Source organism: Cyprinus carpio, chromosome A9 (assembly GCF_018340385.1).
Source record: "Cyprinus carpio isolate SPL01 chromosome A9, ASM1834038v1, whole genome shotgun sequence".
In the NCBI taxonomy this organism is placed as follows: domain Eukaryota; kingdom Metazoa; phylum Chordata; class Actinopteri; order Cypriniformes; family Cyprinidae; genus Cyprinus; species Cyprinus carpio.
The window spans coordinates 32,189,614-32,205,674 of record NC_056580.1 but is presented as its reverse complement, the minus strand read 5'-3'; the positions used below and the strand labels follow the sequence as shown (position 1 = coordinate 32,205,674).

At 35.5% G+C, this 16,061-nt stretch overlaps 1 protein-coding gene across 1 annotated transcript; it reads left to right on the top strand.

Moving 5' to 3' along the window:
* Positions 1–3,242: 3,242 nt before the first annotated feature.
* dusp19a (dual specificity phosphatase 19a) lies at positions 3,243–7,371 on the top strand. The gene is given in 12 exon segments (XM_042764484.1): positions 3,243–3,388; positions 3,488–3,605; positions 5,175–5,196; positions 5,199–5,248; positions 5,250–5,303; positions 5,306–5,341; positions 5,344–5,408; positions 6,097–6,138; positions 6,222–6,375; positions 7,169–7,189; positions 7,191–7,334; positions 7,336–7,371. Coding segments are annotated over 12 exon segments (888 nt in total).
* The last annotated feature ends 8,690 nt before the right edge of the window (positions 7,372–16,061 follow it).

Here is a 16,061-nt window from a genome sequence, read left to right as displayed (position 1 = left end):
GGGCGGGATTTACAAGCCTGCTTCGACTGCACTGATTGGAGTGACCGAACTGGACGAGCTCACAGAGACTGTAACTTCATATATCATGTTTCTGTGAGGATATGTGCATTCCTACCAGGACATTCTTATCATTTAATAATGACAAACCGTGGTTTACTGGGAAACTCAAACAGCTCAAACAGCCAACAATCCGGCGTCAGTATGGACTGGTCTGAGCATCACTAAGTACAAGACACCACCACTACAGTCCGTGGAGAATCAACAACTGGCTGACGATCTGAATGTGTTTTACCAGTCCCTCCAGGATTGAATGTTTTACTGTTGATTTGGAAAGGATAGTCTACCACCCCCCCATCCGCTCTGATCTGCACTTCACACATTCACTTACCACCCCTGCACCCACCCCCTCACCATTCAACCTGTGCTTAAGGTCTGTGTAGAGGACGTGAACCGGGTCTTCAGGAGGCAGAAATCTAGAAAAGCTTCAGGTCCAGATGGTGTTTCACCTGCCTGTTTAAAAGTCTGTGCTGACCAACTGGCCCCCATCTTCACACAGATCTTCAACAGATCACTGGAGCTGTGTGAAGTTCCCTGCTGCTTCAAACGCTCCACCATCTTTCCGGTCCCTAAAAAGCCCAAAATCACTTAATGACTACAGACCTGTTGCTCTCACGTCTGTGGTCATGAAGTCACTTGAGAGACTGGTCCTGGCCTACCTGAAGGGACATCACTGGTACCCTTGCTGGATCCTCTTCATTTTGCCCTACAGAGCAAACAGGTCTGTGGATGAATGCAGTCAACATTTCGTCATATTGGATTTTCAGCGAGAGAGTGCCCTCTGGCCTTTGGAATGGAGATTTACTACCTGATCACAGAACTGTGCAATCACTGAAAGCATACACATGAACATCGCAGAGCTTCTGCCTAATCGGGCTTTTTTTTTAAACTGAATCGTGTAAATTCATATACCCACATGTGTTCATACGATTTTGACGTAACTTTTTGCTCATTTGGTGCTTAAATAAAGTGTTTTAGACCACCGCTTGAATGGAACGTGATGCGTCCAGTCAATACCTGCGAATTGTCCTAGATGCAGACGCTACGCCTTTTGCATTTCTACCATTTCGAATTATTGAAAGCTGTAGCAGTTTCCTTGTTAGAGTGTGTTAATTTTAACATTTACTAACACACTTTTAAATGTTAATATTTCTTCTGTTAACATTAGTTAATGAACTATGAACTAACTTTAATGATCAATATATAACTTATATTAATATTTTTATTTATTTACAAATTATGGTTCAGTACTTTTTTTTTATATAGTAAAAGCCTAGGGCTGTTACAATTAATCGCCATTCGGATTGTCATGCGCATCTGTCAGACTAAAGCCGGTCCCATTGATTAGTATTAACTCAGCCTCACCTGACTTTCAGATTGAGCGGCTTCACAAACAAAGCCGTCGTTCACTGACAATTAGACAAAATTACCATCATAATCGCAGATGAATCGCATCGATTACAAACTCAAATTCATCTGCTTGTCAGTGAAACTACGGCTCTGTGTAGTGAAAATAATCATATTACTTGGTTGACAATGAAGCACTTTCCTGCCATATACACATTTGTGCATAAAAAAAACACTAAAAATAGTGCCAATGTACATATTAATATAAGGAAATTTTCATATGTTTTTATTTATTATTATTATTTTTTTTTAAAGGTGTTTTATCTGTATTTTAACTGTTCACGTCATTGTATTGAGTTTTAGTGTTTTAAATGGTTGAGTTTTATATGGTTAACGAAAATGGGGGTTGGAATATTAAGGAACATTATTTTTTCGGCCAATTTACATGGTGGCTTTTTTTTTTTCAGATAATCAGAATTAGTTTGTTGCTTGTATAGACTTTTGCTTTGGCAAAAAAAATATTCCCTGTAATTTTATGTAAAATAAGCACTTAAATTAACGTTAATAATTTAATTTTGAAGTTGTTAATATATTTGTTGTAGTGGTGGCCAGACCATAACTTGATAACTATTCTATTTATGACACAGTGTCACAACATATATGGAAATATAATTTAAAATTATATTATTTATATTTACATATAAATAAAATTTAAAACATAATAGTAAAAAGGACATTAAAATATATATTAGAAAAATAAATATTTGCATTAACAATAATGAAAAAATTGCCATGAAAATAGATGTCACCATATAGAACTTTAAGCAAAATATCTTTGGATTTTGTTTTAAAATATGACCCTGACATATTGGTGTTTCTGGATATTCACCGCCAAATATGTTTAATACCCATGCCACTAATCCCATCCCATAATGCCTATGAATCTTAGATCAATGAGTTCTCTTTGTTACAAACGTCAGCAAAATCAAACAGTTACACTAACGATTAAAATCACTCCTCACTATCAAAGGAACTGATAAAATAGAAATACTGCAGGACACGACCGTGGTCAAAACCACCAGCAGACCCACGTCAGAACCCTACAGGATCTGACATCGTGTCAGACATACTGTTGACTTCAGGTAATGAACAGCTGAAGGAGTGCAAGGGCTTAGTGTGGTCTGTTTTCAAAACAGCACCCATTGACAAATCAAACAGACAGATTCGATTTATCCAGCACTGTCCGGCCACCTACCAACGGCCACAATTAGATCTTTGTAGAAACTCACGCTTTCAGAAGCTGAGATGGTCTGGACTGGATTAATCTCGCCTTTATAGATGGGTCAGTATAAGTGCTTTAAAAGCGGGGTCACGGTGAAGGTTCTAGTCTGGACAACACAGTGTTCCGAAGGCCTTCTCAATCATGGGCGTTGGGTGCACTGTATCCCTGAATAGACAGTGCCAGTAAATAGATGTTTAAGCATGGTATCTTTGCTTTTATGATCGCAGGGGAGGTAAAACTAAGACTGACCCTATCCTCATCTCACCCAACTAATACGGATTAGATCGATTCGTTTCGCCTTGGAGATTCACTATCACTAGCCTGTGCTAATATCTCATTCAAAATGAGCCAGTAATGCAGAATACGCAGCGTAAACAGTGATTGATTATGGCTGTGTCGTCGCGAACCACACAAGCACGCACTCAATCAGGGCCTGGCCTCATCAACCCCGTGTGTATATTGTGTGCGGCTTACTGCAGTCGTCCGAAACACTCCATGCAAGAGCCCTCTTAGTTTCACCCTGTCTGTGATGTTGTAGATGCGCGTGAGCATCCCGATGCCGCGGTCGTTGAGGATCGTCAGTTTCTCGCCAGCTTCCCTGCTGCTTCGGCTGCAGCGCGCCCCGAGGACATGGCTTCAAACGACCGTTAACAATGAGCTAAAGCACAAGCCAAACGGATTGCCTCGTGTTAGTGTTAAAGGGTAAAGTGCCAAAACGAGTAGTTTTAGTGTTCACTTGTTAAAATTCGCCCATATTACGGGCTTGAGGCGGTCGTCGGGGAATGGTGTGTTTTTTTCTAGGTGTTGCCCTGACGGCCAGAACGAGGCACTGCTACTTCGGCAACGACGATCATTTGCGTCATGTGACCAGAGCCCTCCGCAGGACCTGCCGCCCCCCTCGTGTCTGTTTGAAAAGATGGTGATTGTGTGATTCTGAAGTTATTTTGAAGCTGTATTTGGTTAATTTAATACACAAAAAAAGCGTTTTCCTATATTTAATTAAAAAAAAATCCATTTAAATGATTTTGTTTTGATAAATAGAAATCGAGATTATTTATGTTTAAGAGTTTAATTAGCTAAGAATTGAGAAAATGGCTGTCATTGAGTAATGAAAGAAAACAAAGTATGGTTTCGACACTAATTGCTTTGCAAAATGATTCAATTGCGAAACTCTGAAAACATCGGATCAAAATCGTGTAAATGCAACGTCAACAACACAAATATGCTTAAGGAACATGTTTTTAAATGAAAGTGTAATTATGTAATTCACAACCATTAAAATTTTATTTTAAACATTTGTAGTGCTTGTTTAATGTCGGAGTCTAGTCTTTGAAGAAGTCTTTATAAAAAGTTTTAAAACCCCTGCAAAAAAAAAAAAAAAAAAAAAAACACAGCTAAAATCAGCATAAGCTGGTTGTCATGGAAGCTAAAAGAAGTGGCCAAAACCCATTTAAAACCAGTCTGCTGACCAGCTATGACCCGCTATGACCAGGCCTAGACGAACCAGCTAAAACCAGCCAACCAGCTATTTATTCAAAATAGAAATCTTTTGTAACAATATAGCTACACTACACCGTTCAAAAGTCCGGGGTCGGTCCATTTTTCTTTCTTTCTTTCCTTCATTTTTGAAAGTAATTAATTGTTTTTATTCAGCAAGGATGTTAAATTGATAAAAAAAGGTGAGAACACAAACAGACTTATATTGTTTGACAAGATTTTCTATATTAAATGCTGGTTTAACTTTATTCTCAAAATAATCCTGAAAAAGTATAATCAGTTCCAAAACAATATTAACAGCATAACTGTTTCCACATTGATAAATATCAGCATATTAGAATGATTTCTGAAGGATCATGTGACACTGAAGACTGGAGTAATGATGCTGAACAAATCAGCGGTGCATCTCGGAAATAAATATATTTTACATTATATTAAAATAGAATACTATAATCATATTTTACAATATTACTGTTGTTTTCTGTATTTTTTGGTCAAATAAATGCAGAAAATACTTGAAAACACACATCTTAGGCCTACTGATCCCAAACTTTTGAACAGCAGGTATATCCCCAAAAACTAAAAAATTAAAAAATAATGTTTTTTTAAACTTATTCGAATGGTTAGCTAACTGGGGCTCCACCAAAGACCATTTGGTTTGGCGAGACGCGAACGTCAACCGATTGCACCCAGAAAATTACTGCCCTGAAAATACGTGAATAATATTAGTTTAAACAGGCTCATATGGCAGTTATACTTCTCTCCTATTGGGTGTCCACTATAGTTTCATGTCCCCAGGTAATTATGCTGAGGTGCGCTAAGACTGAATCTTCTCAGTTTCAGCGGTATATCCAGGTCACAGAATGGTAGACGGGCATTAGGCTACTAGCTGAGGGGAGCAACGAACGGTCTCACCCCCCAGCATCTAACTAACTAAATTCGCTCCTTTACATTTCTGCCTTGGACATCTCCACCGCAAATGTGATTGCAGTCGCTCGCACAAGAAATAAAATCCTCTCCAAAGCTAATTTGCGGAAACAATGCACCAGAGTAACGACTTTGAGCGGGCAGGCGCATTATTGAGACATGGAAAGGTTCCACTGTACAGGTGAAGTTTGAAGGGAGCAAACAGTACAGCCTGAAACTGCATGTGGATATAGTTTCAGGATAATAACTGGGACCTTCAGGTTGGATATATTGAAACCAATATCTAGGTACTTGGTGAGTAGCTGGTCTTCTCATTTGACACTAGAAAAGTATGAAAGTAGGCCAATATGTAATAGACTCTCGGAATGGGCTGCCTGTTGCTTCATTTGGAATAAGACATTTTAAATCTTTATAAAATGTTTACAAATATGTACTATATAATTGTAGAATTATATTTTACAAGTCATTTTATGTATCATTTTTTGTTGTAAATTGAACATCTAAGGTATGCATTAAACTACAATGTAAGGTTATCTAATTGTATCTAATGTAAAATTATAAATAAAAATAAAATACAGACGTTTTTATAAATAAAATTATAATTAAAATTATTTAAAAAAATACAAATTATATAAAACACTATTACAAATGATTTTATATACATTTTTATATATTGTAGATAATACATTTGTATTTTTAAAGACTTTCATAATTTAATACTTCTAATTTTTAATTATTATTGTTATTATTTATTATTGCTATTATTTTTGAGTTATGTGGTATATGTTATATGTATCTGATGTTTGATTGCTGGGTGTGGTATTAGAGTCTAGAGACAAAATTTCCAAAAAATTGGACAATAAGTCTATTATTCTATTCTATTCTATTCTATTCTATTCCTATTCTATTCTATTCTATTCTATTCTGCTTTAATAAGAATTTAATTTGGTTTTGAATTATGTTTAGTTTCAAAGGGGTCACAAGAGTGCCGCTCATGACTTTGGTACTTTGAGGAAATATAAGGTGAGTTTATTATTTTATGTTATTTTTAACATAAAATAACTTTGTGTTTTAAGACTTATAATGTGTTTCCATTGATTGCACGGTCACACCATATATTAAATGTTGCGTTATTGGTGTGGAAAATGCCTTTCCTGACACTGTTCATCGCTATAAAAACACTGAGCATACTGGATCTACCTGACACTAATATCATATCATATCGACGGAGTGTGCACAAGTTTATCGACCAGGCTAAAGCTGAGGTAACATTTGCCTTTTGTTTCAAAGCGGCGTATTCATGATTACATTTGGTTAATATCATGTGATTTTCAAGAATGTTTTTGCACACAGCACCATTTTGCATAATGTAACAACCAGTGTACGGAGGTCCATTATAAGAGGAACATTTCATTCTCTCTGTGTAATTTCCTGAGTGTTGGGGCATTAGCGCCTGGCCTAATGTTGATACCTGCTTTTGGTCATGCCAATGGCTAATTTCCGTGTATTCTAGGTAAACCGGGTTGTGGCATGCTGAATAAGTGGATTGCTGAGTTTGTCACAATGCATTATTTAGCCAGTTGTAGAAAGATCATAATCACTAAACGGGCCATTGTTTGTCATACAGCCGCTTTAACTAAATAGTGTCCGGTCAAAGTCATCCCTTAACCCTGACACTGCCTCATGATTCAAATTCACTAAGGTTTATGATTACAATGGCTGCTTGAAATCGTTTCCATTCCTTTGATGAAACAACATAGTGCCTCCGTCACCTAATTTACTATGTCGTCCTATGATGCAAAGGGAAACACACAGCTCAGTTACAATGAAATAATGTTCTTCTCAACTAGGCATGAAAGTGTTCGCCTCACCCGTAACCTTGCAATTTTGTATTCCTTTCCGTGACAGTTAGGCATAGGATAAGGTACATGCTTTATAATGGAGGCATGTTATAATGTTAAAGTAAAATTGCCTCCATATACGGGATTCCAATATCTTCTGTAAACAGTTTATATTGAATGCTGTTCTGACTGAAACAATTAGTTTTTCTCTCGTTAGAAAGGAGTTTTACTTGTCCACGTGCAATTTCGGGAGTTTCACGTTCTGGTTTTCGGGTCCCGTCCTTGGATATCTGATGTTGAGAGAAAATTCAGCATTTGGTGACACATTTGCACTGGTGAAGGTCAGCTCGACCACCTCCTCGTGTCCGAATCCATTTTTCATGGGAACAGCTGAAAAAACTTCAGACCCGCAAGAGATGATACCAAGCAAACGGTTTGGGTAACGCTTGAAACATTATTTTGACAGCTGCATCCATTCAATTGCAAAGGGATAGGTCCCACCCAGAATTAAAAATTCTTTCCATAATTTCCCCGCCTACTCCCATTGAAAAAGACAAGCTTTGTTTTTTTGTTGTTGTTGTATTTGTTTTTTTTTTCCATTGAACCCATATGGTGGAATTTTATACGAGAATGCTACAAGCTGTGCTCTTTTCGGGTGCATGTAAAAGTGAATGTGGACCCATGGCTGTCAAGAAGTAAGTTATTTTTGATAGACTGTTAGAGGTGGTTTAGTTCCTCACACTTAGCTGTAGCATTAGAATTCACAAACAAATACTATGGGTTTGGAATGTGGAATATGAAGGTGGAAAATAAAGAACAGAATTTGATTTTTGTTATGAACTGACCTTTTTAAAGCCACCAGGTGCGTTCCATTGTATGTTCATATATGGCTTTGATTTACAACACTTTCGATTTGGGTCAAATGTGGCTAATCTGAAAAAAAAACATGGATGGGCTGGGTAGCCTTCCAGTCTAAATTTGAATGTGAACTGGCTTCAACAGGATGTTGAACTGAATTGGAGAATTGAAACGACAGGAAGAGGAAATTTAACTGAATGGCGTACAAAGAATTCAACCATCCAAGAAGACATTTGAAGTGCATTAGTTCCCTTCCCTCATCCTATTCAATTTTTGTTTGTAAATTTATTTGTTCAATTCAATCTACATTCTCATCCCCCTGTGTGCTACGTCGATTTCATTTTTCATTTTGGGAATTTACCATACAAAAGTCCTTCAGGATCCCAGACACTCATTTCAATAATAAATTAAATCTTCAAATGAATCGTAATTGAATCATGCAGTTATTTTCTAGTTCTGTTTATGATGCATCAGGCATTTAGAATCAACTTTCCAGATAGTGACATCTTGTGGGTTAACATTCACATTTAGGCCTTTTCATTTTTCTGGAAAAATCCATTAATTTATTATTATCATTTATTATTGTTATTTGTTTATTTTTTTTTTAAATAAAGACCTGTTTTTCTTATACTAAGTACCTTGATAGCAGCTCATTATTGGTCCTCACTTAACATCCTGCCTTGACTCAGGCATCCTGAGATGTTTTAAGCTGTCAATTTTGGCAATATACAGTAGTATATAGTAGACATGGTGTAACTTAAAATCAACCAAGAGAGAGGAACTAGTTGAATAAGTATTTTCTGTGACATCAGCATCTCAGTTCATTTTCTTATTAATTTTGTAATTTTAAATTACATATTTTGATGTTTTTTTTGTCCATAGATTGCATAGTAATATAGTAGCTTTATTTTTTTTTTTTTTTAGATTCTTGTTTAATCCTGTTTTTTCACTGTTGTGTGTTTTGCTTTTTTCTGAAGGGACAAAATGGTCATTAAAAGCTTGTGAGGATGTTTGAACATGTTTGAAATTTATATTTACATTTTTTAGATACTTCTGGGATTAGCTTTGTGGCTGTAGACAGCGCGCCATGACTTCTTAAAAGTATGGATGGTGTGAAATTGATTGTACATTGAAGAAATGAATGATGTGTACATATATACAAAAAAATGGCTACTTACATTTTCTAACAATAATGAATGTAAAAATATTTGAATTTGATTCATAAAGTAGCCTACTTAAAGAAAAAAAAAAGTAAGAAATTATTGTATACATTTTTAAAACATTTAAAAGTGTCTGGTGCATCAGTTAAGTGTCCCCAACTAAGTGGTAAGTAATGTTTTATTTCTATAGCACACCTTTTAAAGAGCAAGTGGTCACAAAGTGCTTTACATCAAAATTATATATTAAAAAAAAGTTTTAAAATGGACATGGCAATTAAAAGACAGATTAGACTAAGCAAAACTAAGCAAGCCAAAGGCGACAGTGGCAAGGAACCAAAATCGGTGCCAGAAATGGGAGAAACAAACTTCAGCCAGTCGGGGCAGTTCTCCTCTGGAAGAAACCTAACCAGCATGGCAGGGGTTTAATTCCAGTGTTTTGCAACACAGATCAGATACAGAGAAACAGATAAAGAGACCAACCCTCTTTCGTGACGCTCTACGAATAAATCTGCTCAATATACAATTTTTTGGGACTGTTTTTATAAAACGGTCCACTGGTCAGAACAAGGCATGGTTATAGCGGCCCCCTGTGCATGTAATAGAAATGTCACCCCTCGAGGTCGCGCACGTCCGCCAGTGGCGCTTTTAACTGGGCTGGCCTATATTAGGATGTTAGGGTTTGCTATAAGGTGACTTGTCTCGAAAACACCGGGAAATTCTTTGGACCAGCTGTCGTCACTTCAACAACTTCCTCTCCCATTTGTTGATAACTCGGAGATTTGCTTTTCCACATGGGCACGTTTCTCATCCAAGCTCTCCAGGAGAAAAACATTGGTGACGCGTGAAGCCCAAAGATCGCGAGTGACGGCAGGGACGAAAACCGGGACCTGACCGATAGCCAACGTCGCGTCATTAAAAAATGCAGTTCAGAGAAAAAAGGTCACCCTGGAGGTTCAGAGGCGTCTGTCAACACCGAGGAGGCAAGTGATGAGAGCTTCACAGCTGTTTTCATCAACACTGTCCTTGCTGAAGAAAGTTTGGCCACTGGTCAACACTGATGGGTTTGTGTATTAACTTTAAAGATAAAATGATTTCAGACATTTGATTAATGCAGTTATAATCAAAGCTACAGGTGTTTATATCATCAACAATTATTCACAATTCATACCACGGATTGGTTTCAGGGTGCGAATTATCGATTTGAATCTCGACAGAGGAGGGATAAAAAATAATGTGTTTTTTAAACACAACAATAGCCTTTTAACATTCTTTTCCAGGAGCGTCTTCAAACCACTACCTAAGCAACAAGTTAGACAAACTACTTGGCATGGATACTGTAATAATTTATTATTCTATTATTATAGTTGCAAACAACATAAAAATATAACAAAAACTATTATGTTTTATTTAAAACATTTTTTTTAGGGTTAGCAAACTGTGCTAGACATTTTTGGGCAACACAGGGGGAATAAACCTATAAGGCTAATTTAATGACAGGAAATTTTATATTTAAAACATGTGACCCCTCTGAACCTAATGAACAGACATAATATTTAATAGCGTACTTAATACTAGAGCCTTCTTAAGAAACTCAGTAGCAACTTTTATTTAGATATTCACCAGGGTTTGTTCAGCAAAAGCTAGCACATTTGTAGAAAACATGCCTAAATTTAGGTGGAAATTTTATGGGTGGAATTAAGAGTTTTAAAACTCACTGAATAAACCATCAATTTGTATGTTTTTTTTTTTTTTTTTTTAGATAATGATAGACTCAGGTAAGCACATTTTCCCTTATAACCACGTTAGACCAGGATGTCTTCAAGCAAAAGCTGGATTCAGTATATTTATTGTGTTATTGGGTACATTGTAAACAATGTAACGAAATAATTCAAATTTGGAAAGGTATTTTGTTGATGCACTGGTTTCAGTGGTCATTTTAGTGGGCAAAATTTGACAGTGTATACAGTTGGTCAATTACTCATTAATGGCCACAACCAGAAATTTTAATTGGCTTTTTTTTCTTTTTTTCTTTCCTTTTTTTTCAGCAAATCATCTGACAAATCAAAATTAGTCTTTAGATATAACTCATCAAAAAAGCTTAGAAGGTGTTCAAGAATTAAAACACATTTGAATGGTTGATTTTATGGAAGGTGTTGCTCCTCAACAAGTTGATTGTTTTGTAAAGGAATACAGACAAATGTACTCAAACATCTGTTAAACAGGCTTCATATGTGGCCACATGGCAAGAGCTACACAATATGAATATTATGCACTTCCCGAATGACATTACATGGTCAGTATTTCACTGCTGTCTTTGTCATGGCAACCCCTGTACAGGTATTAAACAGAGTGTCATGGGAGAGCCTGTTTCTTTAGAGAATGCATTATAATGATTTGAATCTTACTATTTTTTATTTCAGAGCCTCTTGGACGTAAAAGGGGTTGAGTGCGGGCATAAACAAAGACGGGGTTGCATTGCATTACGAGGCCTCTCTACATCGTCGATTGGGATGCTGCATGATTGGGGGCTAATTTGCCCTCGCTGTTGTTTTTGGTTGCCAACTGTTGCTGGATTGGCTGCGAGGAAAGCAATTAAGATTTTGTCCTTGAATAGCAATTAAGAAGGAATGAATTCAGACCTCTTTATTTCACAATCATACTGAATAGCTGTTGGTGGTTAGATTAGCATAAGGGGTGCTGTCAGCGTGTGCTTTGTTTTCCCATGTTTTTTTCCACCCTTTGACTATAGTAAAACTGTCCAGCAAGGTAAAAAAATCTATACTGTTTAGCTCACAAAAAGTATTTATCAAATTCAGGGTGGCTGTATGTACATCTGGTTTCGTTAAAGGAATAGATCACCACCAAAAGAAAATGTCTCTGAAAATGTACTCACCCTGACCTAGGCCAACACACCACACGATGTAGTCTACTAGCTTTGTTTCTATCATCAGAGCAGATCTTAGAGGGGAGACACACGTTGTGACAAGATGCATTACATCACTTGCGTCACATATCGTGGTGTCCTCTGCAGTGTAATGGGTGCCGTCATAATGAGTGTCTAAACATCTGCTTAAAAAATAGAAGATACATGCAGCAGATCAAGCACTGTTAAGGGCCAAAACAGTCCTAAACAGGTCCTAAAAATATGTCAGCAGATTTTGATGTGAGAGGACAACAGGGCATGGACATTGTCACTGGAAAGAGTTTTATGGATTATGGTACTCGTCTTTTTGGCCCAAGTAATGGTTATGTTAAAATGCCTTAACGATGGATCTGTATTCTTACGAATGCAGCTTGTCACCTCAAGATGTTAATTAATGGCCTGGAATAAGTTGAGTACTTTTTGCGATTATTGTGATGTTTTTATCAGCTTTTGTTTAGAATCATTTTGACGGCACCCATTCACCGCAGAGGATCCATTTGTTGAGCAAGTGATGTAATGCTAAATTTCCCAATTTATCAGATGAAGAAACAAACTCATATTTTGGGTGAACTGTTCCTTTAACCTATAACCGAAATATGTTTTGTTATATTCTACAGAGCATTTTTTAGGTTATTTTGCTCCGCCAATAAAACAAGTTTTGTCTCTGCAAATAAGTAGGCAGAAGAAGAGGCTTTGAGTCACTCTTCCTGTGACGGTGAATGCATTAGTGTAAATTCAAATGTCTATTTCATTGTTGCTGATAATTAGATGACCTTGTTTATGGCCAGGACAGTTTCATTCGACCAATTGCATGCTCATGTTTGATAACATGCACATTATTTCTAGAAACAAACTACTGGGTTGTGGAAAGTGAGCAATTATATTACTGAGAATCATCAACCTCCTCTTGTGTTATGATAAAAAATGTGTTCCTTTAGACAATAGACAGTGCAATTGTGATTCATTACTGTGTTGTTGTTTAGCCTAGCAGTGAGACACAATAGATTTGTTCATTGTGTGACTTCTCTCTTGCTTTAAGTAGAGTGATTTTAGTTGGAATAGCATGCATAAAATAGTCATATACAACCTGACAGAATTCACTGGAATATGTGTCCAGCACAAAAAGCACAAGTGTCACATTGGACACACATGTGACCCTGGACCACTAAAACCAATTGCTGGGTTATATGGTAGCAATAGCCAAAAATACATTGTATGGGCCAAAATTATAGATTTTTCTTTTATGCCAAATCATTAGGATATTAAGTAAGATCATGTTCCATTAAAATATTTTATAAATATCCTACCGTAAATATATAAAAACTTCATTTTTGATTTGTAGCCAATATGCATTGCTAAGAACTTCATTTGGACAACTTTAAAGGCCGATTTTCTCAATATTTTGATTTTTTTTTGCACCCTCAGATTCCAGATTTTCAAAATTGTTGCATATCAGCCAAATATTATCCTATCCAACAAACCATACATCAATGGAAAGCTTATTTTATTTAGCTTGGTTTTGTGGTCCAGGGTCACCACATATTAGCTATATCTATGTAATAAATTATAATATCATATCCGCTGATTGGCTTCATCACTCTGTCTCCTCTCCACCAGTAAGCTGGTGTGTGTGTGGCGTTCTGGCGCACTATGGCTGCCGTTGCATCATCCAGGGGTGGATGCTGCATACTGGTGGTGGATGAGGAGATGTACAATGTAAAGCACTTTGATCTGTGCCTAGACAAAGCGCTATATAAATGTAAGGAATTATTTATTATTATTATATAATAGAATAGAATAGAATAGAATAGAATAGAATAGAATAGAAAATAAGATTAATAATAAAAAATATATACAATATTTTACAATAATATATATATTATTAATATTATATATGGGATATATGTTATAATATGATATATAGGAATAATATATTTTTAGTCACCAAGAAAATTCTTCACATTCCTTTCTTCGTTATTTTAAATAGCTACAATATAATTTAAATGTACTGCTAAATTACTTAAAATGGAATCTTTAGACAGATTATCTGTTTAATCTACCATATAATTACTAACCCACATCATATAATTCCAGTTACACCCATAATTTTAAAAACAACAGCACTGAACCTAGAGTGAAATGGAAATCTCACAATGGCATATTAACTAACATTACAAGTTGAAGTTTTAGTCACCAGAGGGCTCCCTTTACCAAAAATTCCTGAGAGATTGTTGGAAAAACTACCATCAGTTAGTGTTTTGAAAAATGCCATGCATCTGAAAAGCATTATAGCAGTATTATCATAAGGAGGCTCTTGTGAGAGTTATGCATTGTTTGAAGAATGTTCCCACATAGCTGTAAATCTAGGGGTGACAATAATACAGTGCAGACAGACTCGAAGTTCTTGTACATGATTGTTTGGAAAACAGGCAATGAATAAAACACCAAAAGAAGGATCTAAAATAAAATTGTAATTTTTTGCATATATTATTTTTTATTTATTTTAGAGTGTTTACTGAAGCTTGGACAGATAACAACATTGGCTCAACAGTGTAAGTTTGAGGGTGGGACTACATGTGTATGGGCATGTTTGAAAATAGTTATAAATGGTTATAATTTCACAAGTCGTTTATTGGTGGACTGGAGTTGTGGATGGATTACTTTCGTGGATTATTGTGATGTTTGGACTCTAATGTGTAACAATTTTTTAAGTGATTACACAATTATTTTTCATCATTTCTAGTATTTGTACAGGCTTTTTCAATGTCAAGAGATTGTATTAGCAATTTCATTTAATTTTAAAGTGGATTTGGGTATAATGACAACATGAAAGTTTCACCACATGATCCATCTTAAGACATAGCTAACTGACTGTTTAAATTAATTATGCAACAAAAAAAAAAACATTTTTTATAGATTTTTGTGAGTTGAGTCAACATCTGCGACTGCATCAGCCACCACGCATAAAAGCTCACCATTGAAATTAATGCACGACTAAGACAAACTGTACTTTACTGCGTGTATGACTGCAATAATGAGATAATATTCCATCACAAATATAAATATTCAGTGTCCTATTATTATAGATTATGCAACATTTTATTGCTACACAACACAGACAACACATCCAAATCAGAAAACAAGGTCGCGTTCCATACAGAGAAAGCTTATTTTTTTGCATTCCACCCCTAAACAGATCTTTGATCATTCGCACGATGCATCTCAGGGGCTTTTCAGCATTCACGCATAGATTAACTAAAACCATAATAAACTTTGACTGAAATAAAACGCATTAACAAAATATATATATAAAAAAAAAAAAAAAAAAAAAAAAAAGAAGCCAACATCATCATTCATGTAGTTTTAACTTTGTTTACTAAATAACAAAAACTATGAAATAAAAAAGTGATATACAGACAATAGTTTAAAAAAAAGTAAATAAAAAAAATTATGAAACTGTAATGTTATAGTTCAAGGATGAAGAAAGGTTCCAAAACGATAATGTTTATTAAATGAAACAAACTCAGTTAATAAAACTGAACCAACACTTTACAATAGTGTAATTGATATACATTTGTTACAGTATTTAGTAATCTGCGTAATCTTAGTTAATGGAAAATAGTTTCTTTCATTGTTGTTTGTTCATGCTAGTTCACAGTGCATTAACTAATGTTAATAAATACAACATCTGGTTTTTAATAATGTATTAGTAAATATTTGAACTTTGCATTAACTAAGACCAATAGATTACTGTAGAAGTAGTGTTCATGCTTAAGTTTTAGTTCTATTAACTAATGCAGTTAACTACTAATTAACCTTATGGTAGCAAAAGTGTTACCGAACACAAAGCGGCAGAAACATATGACCGCCGACAATACCAGCAGATAAAAGTGCAGGTGAGAAATCATTAAATACACACAAGATAATAAACAGGAATCCAATAGGTGGAATCTAAGTAAATGTAAGGTCATAGAAACGAACTAGTGTTGGGAAAAAGAGAATGAAGAAAACTAAAAACGAACAAAAGCGGGAACTGAACTAAAAACAAAAGCAAAAGAGGAGAATCACCATGGAACAGAAACTTATTTTAACTTAGTTAAAAATTAGTACTAAAATTTGAGACAAAAACAAAACTAATTCAACACTATAGAGATTGCAATTATACACTA